Source organism: Cinclus cinclus, chromosome 6 (genome assembly GCF_963662255.1).
Source record: "Cinclus cinclus chromosome 6, bCinCin1.1, whole genome shotgun sequence".
Classification (NCBI taxonomy): Eukaryota; Metazoa; Chordata; class Aves; order Passeriformes; family Cinclidae; genus Cinclus; species Cinclus cinclus.
This window is the reverse complement of record NC_085051.1, coordinates 41,143,964-41,158,383: the sequence shown is the minus strand read 5'-3', so window position 1 is coordinate 41,158,383 and position 14,420 is coordinate 41,143,964. Positions and strand designations below refer to the sequence as shown.

The following is a 14,420-nucleotide window of genomic DNA, read 5'->3' as shown; positions in this document are numbered from 1 at the left end:
AGCCCCGCCCCGGCCGGCCCGAAATGGCGGCGGCCCTGACCCGTGAGGGCGGGGAGGATGCGTTCCGCCGGCTCTTTCGGTTCTATCGGCAGCGCGACGCGTCCGACCTGCGGGGTGTGGTGGACTTCTCCGCGCCGGGGGGCCAGGTAATGCTGGGCTGCTTCTGCCCCTGCCCCGCGGCGAGCGGCTCGGAGCGCGTCCCGCCCTCTGCGCGGTGTCTCTGTGCGGGGCTGTGGCGGTGTCGCTGTAGCCTGGTCTCTTCACCTGCTGTTCCTTTCGTGCCCGACGCCGAATCTCTAGTGCCGCCCCGCTTCTGGCTAGAGGACGCTGCACTCGAGCGCTGAGCCTCCTATGGCTTCCTGTTACGTTTTAAAAGTGAGGCCGTGACTCGAGAGGGGCAGCCGGGCCGGGCCCGGGGCCCCAAAGCCGGGCTCGCCCAGGGTGCCCCCGAGCCATGGGACGCTGCCGAGGGCACAGCCGCCCCGGCCAGCGCGGTGCCTAGTCACAGATTTACTACTTTTTCTTATATTTATGCTTTCCGTAATGTCTAATTAGCTCCCTACACTGCAGTAGGGGATCTTCCAAGCCTCTAATAAAACCACGTGGTGCCTTAAGTAGCGCAACTTGTGGACATAAAGCCCCCCAAGTTTCACTCTCGGAACTGACGGTGTTTCCTGGGCCTGCTAGCCCTTGTCTTAGCCCTTTAGTACCTGGGTGAGCCAGAATCAGCTTGACTTTTCTGTTCTGCCTTCCCCCTAGACAAGTTTCTTCTCCTTTCTCGCTCCTGTATAATAAATCAGTCATCAGGGCGCGTGCAGCTGTTACAGTGGGTTGGGGAATACAATCATCAGCACAGCTGAAAGTAGTAGCCATCATAGCAGTTTACCATGTCTTCAGTGATGAAGAAATTATCCTTAAAACTTGTCTACTCTTTTGTCACCTCACAAAAGGATGACACATATCTGCTAAAGTGTTGTTAACCAGGGATTTTCTACTTACGAGCTTATGTAAAAAAAAAAGTGAGGGATACAGTTAAAATGAAACTTTGCCTAATTTTTTCATAGTTTCAGTGCTTAGTCTTTTCTTTTTAGTGTTCTGTTAGGCTGTTTATTTTTCTGTCTTTTCAGACTATGATTTTGTGGTTGCTAGTAGAACACAAAACCTGTCCCATATTAAATTGTTAGAGGCATCAGAATTAACCAAGGAAGTTGTCAGCATTTCAGCCTTTCTAGAGCTTCCAGGAATCCTGTATTTGGTAAAGGATTACAACATTATGGCTCTTCTGGGAAATTCAAAGTATTTGAAAACATCAAAAGGATCTGTCTTCTCTCAATATGATTCTTTTTGTACCTGTTACCTTCTAAGATCAGGTGACAGCTGACTAGTGAAAACATCTTTTATTCCTCTTTCCCCCAGGTTAAAAACATCTGGCTTTTCTCTTTAAGAGCTACAGGCCAGGCAGATTGGCCCAGATAATATTGCTTCTTTTTTCTCAGTAAACTGCTTCAAGCAGTTGAGCTCCTCAGTGAAGTGTGACATACCCCATCTGCCCTGTTAGCAGGCTTATTTAACTGATTCAGCACATGTGTTTCTTCAGCACAGAAACATCTCCTGTTCTCCAGAAGCCCAGGCAATAGATGATGTGGAAGCCCTTTGAGTAGGCAGTGAGGTGTCAGAGTTTTAGTCAGAGGAGGAGCCTTCCTGGGGACACTCTGGACAGGACTGCAAAGTAAGATCAAGGCTGGCACTCACATAGCTGCCTTTGACAAAGAGCTGAAAAATGGGTACAACGGACTATATTGCCAGAAGGTGCTGTCCAGCAGTAGTTGAGAATTTCTTAGAAATTATGTGTATGTAATTTAGTCCTGTTGCTCAGAAAATGTTAACCAAAGCTCTCTGCTGCAAAGAGACTGATTTACACATACGCCACTACAGAGGCTCTGTGCAAAGATCTTAATTTGATATACATTTTAAGTTGTCATAGACAAAGTCTTGCAGTCTCTGCCTGTTTATTCCTACTGTGCCTGGCCATCTCTTTCCTTATATGAGCCTGTATCTTTCCACTGCTGCATGGAGAGCTGAACTGGGGAACTAAGCCAGAACAAAAACAGTGTGCCTTTACCTTGCCCTCCTCAGAGGGCATTTCCCTAAGTGAAGAAGGGATTGGGAGCAAGACAGAATGAGTTTGGTGGGTTTTTTCAGCAAATGTTAGCTTAAATACATGTGTTATTGCAGCTTAAGAGAGTTTGTCAAGTAAATGCATCTTGCCAAGCCTTGAGCTGTTGATCCTGCTGTTGGGAACATAATTGGCAGGGTGGCATTCAGAATTGACAAGGTTTCTGTAGTCCTTCTTATCTCAGCTTTGGCTACTTCATTGTTGTACTGTTTGTCCTTCTGCAAATTCAAGATGAGAATAGTCATCTACCCTATACGATCATGGGCAACTTGTATTTGGAATGTTCTTTGAAGGTAGAAAATGTTATGAGTATATTGCTCTCTAATGGAGGTTGATAATTATCAGAATGTTTTATAATGTGGAGGCTGTACTATGGAAATCGACAAATCATGGTGATTTTTTTCCTCATTGGTATATATTGTTTGAATTTTTTTATGAATGGGGGACATCACATCTCAAGGTAAAACCTGTAAGTACCTTTTGATTCTTACATTGAATCTGTCCTGGCTCTGTTCGCCCTGTCCTGGTCACAGCTGTTTAGACAGTAGTTCTGTGGTGGATTTGGCATTTTCATGAGAGTTACCTTCAGGCATGGTAGCACTCTTCCTTTCAGAAGCTATTTTTGGATGAGTTTTGTGTTTCTCACTCTTTTTTTTATCAGATCCATATTCTTTTCCAGGTGTTCAGATCACAGCTCAGTATTTCTTCAGTCAGTGATCAAGATGCCTACAGAGCAGGATTACAGCCAATTAGCCAGTGGAAAGCCTACGGTCTCACTGGTTATCCAGGTAGGTACCTCTTTATTTCAAGAAAAATTAAACATAACCTCATTGCTTTGAATTCATGCACTTTCAATCTTATCTTTCTTGTACTGCCTGAAAAAGCTATTTTGGTTTGCCTAAGTGTAATTTGATGTTGTAGTAAGTGCAGTAGGACAAACAAATCAGCTAAAGGGTGGGATACAGCAATATTTATGAAGGTGAGAAGAGCCAGTTGTTTCACAGTGAGATCAACCAGACCATAGCTCATGAGAATGGATTCCTGTTGCCTTTGGCACAGACTTTATTTCTATAGAATCTGTTTTTCCTCAATATATATCATGCACATTGGGTACATAGCTGAAATACAGTAGTTTCACAGTTGAAGTGTGGCATCTGCTTGTCAGTGTGGAATGTAGAGTACCATAAGTGCAAGAGAACCTTTTGGCCTATTCAGTATGCCAAGTAATTTCATTAGGCAGGTTCCTTCAGAAATGGAAATGTGTTTTAGGTTTGCAGTTTACCTGGTATAGTCACAGAGAGGTATTAGGTGGGAAAGCACCTCCAGAGGTCTAGGCCAACATCCTGCTTAAAGCAGGATGAAGTTGCAAGTTAAATCAGGATGCTGAGAGCTTGGTATGGGTAAATTCTGGAAATCTCCAAAGACAGAGATTATACACCCTCTCTGGACACCTGTATCAGTGTTAGGCCATGCTTTTTCCTAAACCTTATATCTAATAAAAATTTGTCTTGCTGTTTTTTGTGATTGTTTTCTGTCATAATCTTGCTGTGCACATCTGAGAAGAATCTGGCTCCTCTCCTGTCTCTTGCTTGTAGGTGGTGTTCACCAATACCATGATGTGTCACTAGCCCTTACTCCTGCTCACAGTTCATTCTCAAGGCAACCTGGCTTTGGTTTGGAGCTGCTCTTCACCCTTGGGCCGTACTGTTGTATGGGGTTATTCTGCACCAGATGCAGAATTACCAGTGTTGAATTTATGAGGTTCTCTTTAGCCCATTCTTCATTTGTCAAGGTCGTTTTCAGGGGCAGCAGTAGCCTCCAGCATATCCACTGCTGCCCCAGTTTAGTGTAATCTGTAAGTGAAATGAGGATGAACATCCCATCATCCATGTTGTTGATGTAGGTGTAGTTATCAGTCTTTGCCCCAGGATCAAAGAATGCAGCTCATAAAGGCTGCTGGTTAGACTCTGAATCATCAAATCACTGTTCTTTAAGCCCAGTGACCCAGCCACCTTTTGCTTACCTGTTCAATTTGCCAAAAAAATTTTTGGCTCCCAGTTTGGCTCCAATGGTGCTGTAGAAGACCAAGTGGTAAACTTTCCTTAAGCCAAGGTAAACATCATCCCCTGTTTTCCCCTTGCCTGGACATCTCACTGTAGCAGGTAGTAAGGCTGGTTAGACAAAATTTGCCTTCCACGCTGTCTATCCCCAACCACCGCATGTCTGGAAGTGGCTGCCATGAAAGTTTGCTTCATAATTTTATCAGGGATTTTGGTAAGGCTGATGAGCTTGTGGTTACCCAGATCCTCCTTATTTCAGGGATTTTTGTTTGATTAATTATGTTTTTTCTTATGTTTCTTTTGGTTCATTGGGATCTCAGTCAGTTACTGTGTTAATAGCTTTGAAGCCAGCTTAGCATTTCTGAAACTGAGGCAGCCATGCTATCCATCTGGCATATTTAATACACAGGGAATTGAATAACTTCAGGAGAAAGGCTTCTGCCTCTTCTTGCATCTGTAAATGTTTTGTTCCACTTACCTGTCATATTACAGCTGCCCTCGCTTGGTCTGCTTGTCATTTACTGTCTAAATGTCTTTCCTAGTAATTACATAGGGGGTGTGGGGAATCACAGGTGTTCTACTTAACTGCATTTCTCTTCTGCTTTGGCAAAAGAAACCTTTTACTAAAATGAAATACAAATACATTGACAAGTTATCTGTCCTGCTTAGAATCAAGTCATGTATGGACTTGAAGAGAATAATACTTTATCATTTTTCAGTTTCTTTTATCTGGACATCCTAAAACAGTAGGAGATGTGTAACCAGCTGTCCAATAGCCTTTTAAGTGAAGTAGGAATTTCTTTAGTTTTTCTATGAGCAAACGGAAGGGAAGTAATTTGGTTTCGTCACCACAGTACGCAGTGAAATAGAAGACTAAGGAATCTGGTTGAATTTCTATTGTGGTGTCCTGAGTTCTATGAGAAGCATGTGATGCTGTCTTTGGATCTTTGTAACTGACACTTTTTTTTTGAGAGGTTTTCCTTGTTGTTAGACATGTGCATGTCTTATCCTTCCTCTGGCTGAGGTTGGAGACCACTTTCATTAGGTGCAAATTAATTTGTAGTACATAGCAAAATAGTGCTGCAGTAAGAGAATTGCATCTGCTTCTTCAGGGCAGTTTCCTTTAGTATACAGATTCACAAAGAATAATGCTTTCGCCCTTGCCCCCTATATCTTTTAAAGCCAAGAAGCTCAATTATGTTGACTTTGAAGTTTGTCTGTGGTGTTCTTCAGTCAACTCAGAAAGTTTGCTACAGGAATATATTTCTTATTTCTTACTCTTCTCCCTCCTATGTGTGCAAGTCACTGATTTTAGTACTATTAGTCTTTGTTCTATGTTTGCATAGAATTTTATAGTAAAACTCTGTGAGAAGTTCAATTTCTGCCTTTCTTGACACAATAAGCATAGTAGTAACCCACTTTTTAGTTGTTACTGCTTTTGTAAACCTAGACAGTCTAGTCTAGGTCAAGGAAAGGTTTGAAGAGACATGAGCATGTTCTAAGTTTGTGATATAAAAGCCATAAAATCTGGATTCTTGTTCTCATCTCTGCTTGTAACTAACTCTCCAGGCTTCAATGCCTTCATTAATATCTGGGGATAATACATACATATTATAGTATAATTTCATGAATGTAGTAAAGTGCTTCAAGAGCCCCCCTTCAAAAGCTGTAGACAGGAAGGGCAGTATTATTATTCTGCTCTTTGCAGATGTCAACAGAAAGTAAATGTAATGCTTCTGGCAGAAAAACTTCTTATAGCCAAACCTGTCAGAAGGCTGCCATATTCTGAAAGTGCAGGGAACAGAATGAAGCGAATCACCATAAGTTATTAATACACTGAAGGCTTTTTTTCTTACCAGTTACTTTAATCTTGAGTCTGTGAGCTATGTTGGCAGGTTGCTCTTTTTGTGTTTTTATTACCACTTTCATAAGGCCACAAGGCAAGTTTATATCCTACTGAGACACCTAGCTTTGCTGCTTCTTTTTTCATCTTTTTTCATCATTTTGTATCTGTTAACTTGATATGACTGAGAAGTTCAAAAAGACACATTAGGCCGAAACCTTAAAACCTTCTTCTCCTTTGTTCCTCTTCTCTCTTCCACATCTCTCATATGGGCTGCTGCTTGAACCCTGCGTGAGGTGCCTGGCTAAATGAACACACAGAATAGCTGTGTGTCTATTTTGTTGTGTTAATTAACAATACCTGCAAAGTATTCACAGTCAACAACAAGCGCTTTGGGATTTAATTTGACTTTCATGCCCCTTTCTGAGTGTTACCATATCAAAATGCAAATATGGATATAACCAGAGTTACCTGGAAATAAACATGAAGCAAAGAGGAGGACACTTTACATTACTAGATACTTGCTCAACCCAGGGACTTCTTTCTGAATTAGAAGTAGGAAGACATTCAGAGACAGGTATAAAGTGAGTTTGAAGCACAGAAAGACTAGGCCAGAATTACTTTAAGTTCGCTGGGATTAAGAGAAAAGTCATGCTGAATAATTTTAAAAATAAAATTTACTCCAAAGCAATTTGGTTTCCATGTTCTTACTCCTCTATCTCCTTTACTCAATATGCCTTACATAGATACGTCCTTCATTGTAATTTTTTTGGACCAGTGTTGGCTGCCCTCTGCCTTCTACCTTGTGCCACCATTTGTTTTGTCTGAAAAAACAGTAAGTTTTAATTTAACAGTTTTCATCAGCTTGTATACACAATCAATGGTTGTATGTCTTAAGTGTTTTTTCACTACCTTCAACTTCTGTCCTTTGCTCTAGATTCAGAAAAAATACTGTAAAATGTCTAATCCTACTTCATCTCCATCCTCTCCTTTTTTCTTTGTGGTCAGGGTTTATTTTCATACCAAACCCTTTCCTCCCGGGCTGCCAGCGTCACTGGGTGAAGCAGTGTCTCAAGGTATACCCTGAAAAACCCAATGTCTGCAACCTGGACCTGCACATGGCTCCTGAGAAGACCACTGACCTGTGGGGACAGAGTAAGGAGCAGCTGAGGTAAATCCACTGTCACCTTTTGTGGTCAAAACTAATGATGCCAGATCTCACCTTTGAGAAGGTCTAAGAAAATTGAGCAGGAAAAGGAAGCTGAAGAAGATTGTGTACATGCTGGCAGAATGCAGATGGTGTCAGACATGCCAAGTTAAAGACAGATATTTAATGACTTCGTGTACATCCTTGTTAATTCTCTGCTTTCATTCTCAATGGAATTTTCTAGTAGCATATTGTTGTAAAGCCATTGGTTGAATGTTCAGTAGTGCCCCTGGCTGATGTGGTATTTGAAGCTTGCTAAGCTCAGCTACATCTGGAACCACGAAGTCCCTCTAGGCTTCAGTTTTCCTGAGGCAAAACGGATCCTTTCCAAAACTTCCCACTAATGGTAGCACTTCTTCCCAGTCAGCTCTTAGACCCAGTACACTATAGTTGAAACACTTTTAGTTGTACTTTCTTGAACTTCTCAAATCTACCAGTTTCTGTGTTCTTATTTTCTAAAGTATTTCTTTGGGTTTGGTTTTGTTTGTGGTTCTTCTAAATTCAGCATGACATTGAATTAAATATATTAAATGTACCATTTTAATGGCACTCCTGTTTCATCTGGAAGATTCCTTCAGGTTCAGAATTCTGTGGCTGATGCAGCTGCCTTTCCTTTACCTGATCTGGAATTTAGTGGAGAATTTGTCCTGGTTTTGAAGTCAAAAAAGGAAAACTTTGAAAAAGTTTGAACTTTAATAAAGTCACCTGTAAAAATACATGTAAGATTGTGTACTGTAAGCAGTCTATCTTTTAGCTATTTGGATATTTATCGTTATCTTATTGATTTCACTGCTTATTTTTCATAATGATTGTTTTGTGTTATGGCGCGATCAGAGTTCCTTACAATGCTTATCTTCACCTCAGTCTCTTAGTGAGGTTGACATGCTGAGGTTTTCTTCAAAAGAACTCTGGACATCTGCAAGATATGGAATGGCAAAAGCAAGATTGGAACAATTCTTCTGTTTGCACCTAGGAGGAAAGTTGTACTCTCACTTGCTCAGTCAGAATTAGTTACAGACATTTAGAAACCATTTTTGTGCTCCATCAAGAATGAAAAAGTGTTCTGTGAAAGGATTGTGCATTGTACCCAATGGCTGAAAAAAGTGGGGTACCTTTCCAGTTTGACAGGCCTCTTCCAGAAGTACCTCCTGCATGCAGAGAATGATCAGAACTGAGGTTAATTTGCAACTGAGTCCAGTTCAGTTGAAAACAGTGTTTGGAAGAGTGATGGCTGGCAGCAACCCTGGCAGTTTTATGAAGTACTTACCTGAGTTTTCTAGTGAACAAACTGCTGTATTTGTGCTTATACCTAGGGGCAGCACATCAAACTAGCCAGTCTCTCTTAGTATCTGGAGTAAAGGCTTTTCAGGGAGGCGAGAAACAGTGCTTAACTAAAAAGAGGTCTACTTCCTAGATGGGTCACAACTTTAATGCTATTTAAAGCCATCAGGAGAATGCATGCATGTGCTTGGGTCATGGCTTACCTCCTCTCTTCAGGATGCAGGAATCACAAGGTAGGGTGAATCTGTACAGTTCCTAGACATGCTTTCCTCACAGAGTGGAGCCTGATTATTTTCTCTGGTGTTGAGGACAGTTGAAAGCATAAAAGGGAATAGAACATTCCCATAAGGGAGATATAGATATGCAGATATATACATATATCTATTATTTTGTATAAGGAAATAGATGCAACAGATAGATGTATAGGTGTATAGATGCAATTATTACCAGCAAACAAGGGATCTTCAGTCCAAAGCTCTCATGCTGTTCAGTCGTTTTCTGACATAGTTATAGCAGACCTTTTCTATGCTTTCTTGTGGGATCTCATTGTTTCCAGATATACAGCACTCATACTTTCCCCTTCTTAGCAATTGCACATGAAATTACATGCAAAATAATCAAGTTCTGGGAATAAAGACTTGCCATAAGCATTTGGGCTCTTGCAGCTGTTCAAACATTCCAGCAATGTAGCAAAAGAAGGGCACTTTGGAAAGGCACATGCTAAAACTGTTTCATTATGAACATTGTTTGTGAGTTGAAAGATGTACAAGAACAAACTGTGGGCTCTCCCTTTTCTAAATGCTGTGTTACCTGCTTATGGGCTACACAGACTGTTCCAAGCAGCATGTATTTGACAGTTGCTGTGTTGTGTTTATGGTATGCAGTTGCTGTTACCCTATGACAGATGGAAATTGGAAAGAATATTATCAGTAATTAGTGAGTGAAGAAAAATTACTAAAGGTAAAGAAACTGGCCTTTTACTCCTGTTTCTGGTTTATCTTAGGAGTTATCAGTATGGCATAGTTGAAGGAACAAGCTGTGTATCCAGGTAGAAATGCACATTAAATGCAGATACTTGGCTGAGACTTGACCATGGCACCACAAATATCAATCCTTTTTTGTAGAAGAGAGCATATCATGCTGAACTAATAAGGCTATAAATGAGAGCCAGCCGTCTGGTATTGCTGTTTATCTTCTGACTGTATTTCCCTTTTCTGTCCTTTTTTTTTTTTTACCATAAACTATGACTTGGCTTGAGAAAAGTATGCTGAAATTGCTGGAATAAATAGACTAGAAGATAGATATGTATCTTCCTTTTTGTATTTGTCATTAACATATTTCCATCTGATTTAGTAACTTACACTCTGTAACTTTTCAAGGGCTTTTCCACAGTCTGTACTAGAAGCCACTCCTTGAAGTCTCTTCTTGCTGTCGTGACCTTCAAGTAAGAATGGTAAATTGGTGTGTGGCTTCAGACCACTCAGTCTGTGACAGCCCTTTACTTCAGGGCTGTCACATGAGAAGAACATTTCTTTGCCCTGCATAGCAGTCTGGATAAGGGGACACCTGCAGTCTAGACTTCTTGACACTGTGGTCATAGCTAGAGAAATCTTTACTTTTTACTGTGAGTCACTTTGTCCTAAGGACATTTTGTCAAAGTACCAAGTAGTAGAACTAACCATCCTTTGCAATGTTAGGCAGCATGCTATGCTTCACTGTTAGGCAACGCATTTTTCTTTCTTGTAATTTTCCATTAATTGCCTAGAGTATTTTTTCCTTGCATTTGCAGCTTTCAGATCTTCAGATTCTAGTCTTTCACTTTCAGGTGCTCAAATAGGACATGTTTAATTTGATTTGTTAATCTGAACTGCTCCTCGTGTTTCCATCCGATAACCTCTTCGGTACCATGTTGAAAATACAGACTTTCAAACTGACAACAGTTGGCAGTAGGCCCCATAGTTTGCACACATTCCATGAACTAAATTTTCAGGATCTTTGGAGGAAGAAAGTATTGGCACGAAAATAAAAGTTTAGCATTGATTTGTTTTAATAGCGTTGGCTGGTTTTAATAGGCTGTGAAATAGATGAATGAATCTCATTACTGCATGCTACACTACCAGAAGACCCCTTAGAAATTAACACATATCCTATATCTATGTTTTTTGTCTTTGTAGAAGGAAAGGTTCCAGTAAATGGGAGCCCAGGAGCCTATTGGAGAAGCTGCGCTGGGTGACCCTTGGTTACCATTATAACTGGGAGACTAAGGTATTGAGATTAAATTCTTCTCTTTTTCTTAGCCATAAGCACTCAGAATGGCAAACAGAGAAGGACATGAAGGAATAAAATGTTTATGATCCTACAAGACAGTCTTGAGCAAAGACACTAACAAACCATGCTTTTTAAAGAACATTTTAATCTGTATTGGTTTACTGTGAAGGGTTTAACAGCAAAAGTCCATTGCTGCATTCTGTCCTTTGAAAGTTAACATGATGGCATACACTCAGCTCTTAACCTGCCACTACTTCAGGGTAAGTGGCATTTTTACCTACCAAAAGGCATGATTACAAAAGCATTGCTAACACTTTAAGCTGAGTGTGACTTCTAGGAAACTACTCTTCTTTGGTGGGGTGAGCAGGAGCAAGAAGAGACTGCTGCTCATGTGATTTTGAATTTGAATGAGTCTGAACCACTATAGTGCATTTTTACCAACTAACAGCGATTTTGAGGATCCTGATCAAAATAAACTTTTTTTCATGAGACTGAGATAGATGGGGGCTGATAAACACTGGCAGAGTGACTATGCATCTTTTCTGTGTATTGCAGATAACCAAATCTGCTTGCAGCCTTTTATTTACCAGATCAACCTGTTACTGGATGACCTTAATAAAAGTTTGGTTATTATTTTCCAGTCCTCTCAGAATGACTTATGGGAGAGAGAAAAAGCAGATTTGCAACTGATTCCTTCGTGTTATTTATGGAGGAATAAAGATGCTTGTTTTGGGGCTGTGTTGATGAGCTACAGAACTGTCTTTCCATTGGCAGCTTCAGGTTGTGACTGAGAAGATCCTCAGGATGTTGGTACTAATCTTAACTGATTTAAAGTTTAGCATCTAGATATAATGATTAACTTCACAATTAATTGAATCTCTGGCAGTCTCAGCCTAGACCTTGAATTTAATGTTAGGTGGGAAATTTGCTCTGGTTCTGCCTGTCTTGTAGTCATTTTCTAGGTAAATGTGATGTCCTTCTCCACGAGTATCAGCCAGGGTTTTGAGTTCTTTTTCAATGTTTGTTTCCAAGTGTATTTGCTGCTCTGATGTGTTGGGTGTGGCTTTCTTTTTTTTTCCCTCCCCTCTCCTCCTTCCAGAAGTACTCAGCAAATCACCACACTCCTTTCCCCTCAGACCTTGCATTCCTATCAGAACAAGTGGCTGCAGCCTGTGGGTTTCGGGGTTTCCAAGCCCAAGCAGGGATCTTGAACTACTATCATTTTGACTCCTCACTGGGAATTCATGCGGATGAGTCTGAACTAGACCATTCTCGGCCCCTGTTATCATTCAGGTGAGTCAAGGAAAGCACACTTGAGTGTTACAGAAAGATCAATGGCTGTTTTCTAGGGCTGCATATGGTTATAGGAAGGCAGTATGATGTAGTTTGCTAACTGGGTACATAATCTTCACTCTCAGATGATCTGAGTAGCAGAAGGCTGTAGGTCAAAGACATAGGTTTTTCTTTAAGGACTGCTAGAATAGCATGGATGTAGTGCCTGGAGTGAAGAATTCTTTTGCAGAGAGCGCAGTTCTGTTCTAAAGCAGCAGAGTAGAGTGTCTGTTAGATACTAAAGAAGTATCTCTGCAGAGCTTCAAATATGGCAGGGCAGTTGCTCACACTGTGCCTGTCTTGAACCAGATCTCTTAGTCTCTTTGCCATGTTCCCACCTGAAAGTTGTTCTTAGGAGTCCCTCTGGTTTTTGTGATTGCTTGGGATGTTTTTTATAAAGGCATTTAACTACTGATATTTTCTTACTGTACAGAAAACTGTTCTCTACCTGATTTTTTTTTGTCTTCTCTCTCCCTCCTTATACCCTCTCTAGTTTTGGGCAATCCTCCATATTTTTGCTTGGGGGCCTGAAGCGGGAGGAGGCCCCAACAGCAATGTTCATGCACAGCGGAGACATCATGGTGATGTCTGGCTTCAGCCGCCTGCTGTACCATGCTGTCCCCCGGGTCCTCCCCAACCCTGAGGGGACAGCTCTGCCTTCGTGCCTCGACCAAGCTCCTTCAGACCTTCCTGTTGGCTCAGTCATTGAGCACAGCTCTGATGAGGATTGGCAGGTGTGTGCCAAGTACCTGCAGTCCTCCCGCATCAACATGACTATTCGACAGGTGTTGGCTGAGGGTCAGAAATTTCCAGAGGAATCTGGGACAAATGGAAAGGGCCAAGCACCCTCTGAAGACAGTTACCATGAGAACAGCAAAGCCAAAAGGCATAAACCAAACACACTCAGCTGAGACCAGGCAATCATACTGACATGGACCAGACAGGCAATCTCCATATGGAATTAGGAACCGGTGTCATACTGGAAGTCACTTATCTGTATGGTGGTTAATAAACTTGTGCAGAATAAATGTAGTCCTTCTTGCTGTAACAAATAGGTGGGAGGAGAAAAGGAATTTAAGAGGAAAAGAAGGATAAGTTCAAGACTTGTACTCAGGAGATTAACTCTGTTGGCATTTTGCAAATGTTTACTGCACTGTTTCCTTTAAAATACCTGTATGTCAGAGCACTTTAAGCTTAGTTAAGCTTAAATGGTTTAAGCTTTTGGTGAAGCTTGGTTTAAGCTTTAGGAGTGAAGCTTCTAAAGTGTTTTGAAATCATTGGGCAGAGAGTGTTACCAAAAGATACATAATTGCTATGTGATAGAGAATCCTGTTGGGCTTGTAAAGCTCAGCTGAAGCGAAGTAACAAGTATGAATGAGAATGGGCTGCTATGGGTGCAAGACCTACCTGCACTATTTTCCATATAATTACTTCTACAGGAAAAACGGGTTCGGTGGTCAGAAACTGGTAGCTCCTGCAAGCAGCACCTGCTGTAAGCTTGCTGTAGTCCTGTGCTCTCCTTTTGCCTGCTTGCATTCCCTCAACTGCCGCAGAATCTGCTTTTATGAATGGTACTGAACATCTTATCTCAGATTTTAGAGAGAAACAGTTGGGAACGATATCTGCTTCGAATATCTAGTAGCTCCCAACTGGGTCTCCTCCCAGCAGTAAGTATGTGACTGAGTCCAGTATCACCATTCTTTCAAAACTGCCCTCTCCTAAGTGCCTGTGTGTTACAGTTCTCAAGTCCCAAGCTAGCATATGTAAGGAACAGGATGACTTGCAAATAAAAGCAATGAAGCTATAAATTAAGTACCTAAAAAATTAATCAGTTACTATCTCTGTTACCCAAAGATAAATATATTGAAACAAAGAAAAGCACTAGCTTTTGTGCTAGTTCTTTTTAAGATTCAGACCTTCCTATCTACTTTTTACGCAATTTTAATTGTTGAAGTGGAATGCACTATCCCTGGGGTATTTTGTTGCACTTTCCCAATGAATAAACTTACTTGGTTTTTAAATTAAAGATCTCTATCAGTTTTGGGCTGGCTATTTTTTCCTTTTCTTTTTCTCCCTGTTAGTTATTTCAGTGTATTGTTAATGCTGCTATATCTTTTGTGCAGTTCCCTCCAGGCTTCTTTTGGATCTACTGCCTCTGCAATCTGCCAGCTCCTGTGGAGGAGCCCTGCATATGTCTGCAGGGCTGCTTTGCTTATGGGCAATTCAGGGTTTGTTGGGCAGTTGCAGAGAGGT

The 14,420-nt window shown here is 41.2% G+C and overlaps 1 protein-coding gene across 2 annotated transcripts; it reads left to right on the top strand.

Moving 5' to 3' along the window:
• The first annotated feature begins 22 nt into the window (after positions 1 to 22).
• Positions 23 to 13,190, top strand: ALKBH1 (alkB homolog 1, histone H2A dioxygenase). Of its 2 annotated transcripts, XM_062495239.1 has the most exons (7): positions 23 to 141; positions 396 to 430; positions 2,856 to 2,964; positions 7,088 to 7,250; positions 10,742 to 10,832; positions 11,935 to 12,128; positions 12,661 to 13,190. In XM_062495239.1, the coding sequence occupies exons 1-7, from the start codon at positions 24 to 26 to the stop codon at positions 13,076 to 13,078; spliced, it is 1,128 nt and encodes a 375-aa protein (XP_062351223.1). In that variant the 5' UTR covers position 23; the 3' UTR covers positions 13,079 to 13,190. The 2 variants fall into 2 exon arrangements, with proteins under 2 accessions (XP_062351223.1, XP_062351224.1); XM_062495240.1 differs by lacking the exon at positions 396 to 430 and having other exon boundaries at positions 24 to 146.
• Positions 13,191 to 14,420: the final 1,230 nt, after the last annotated feature.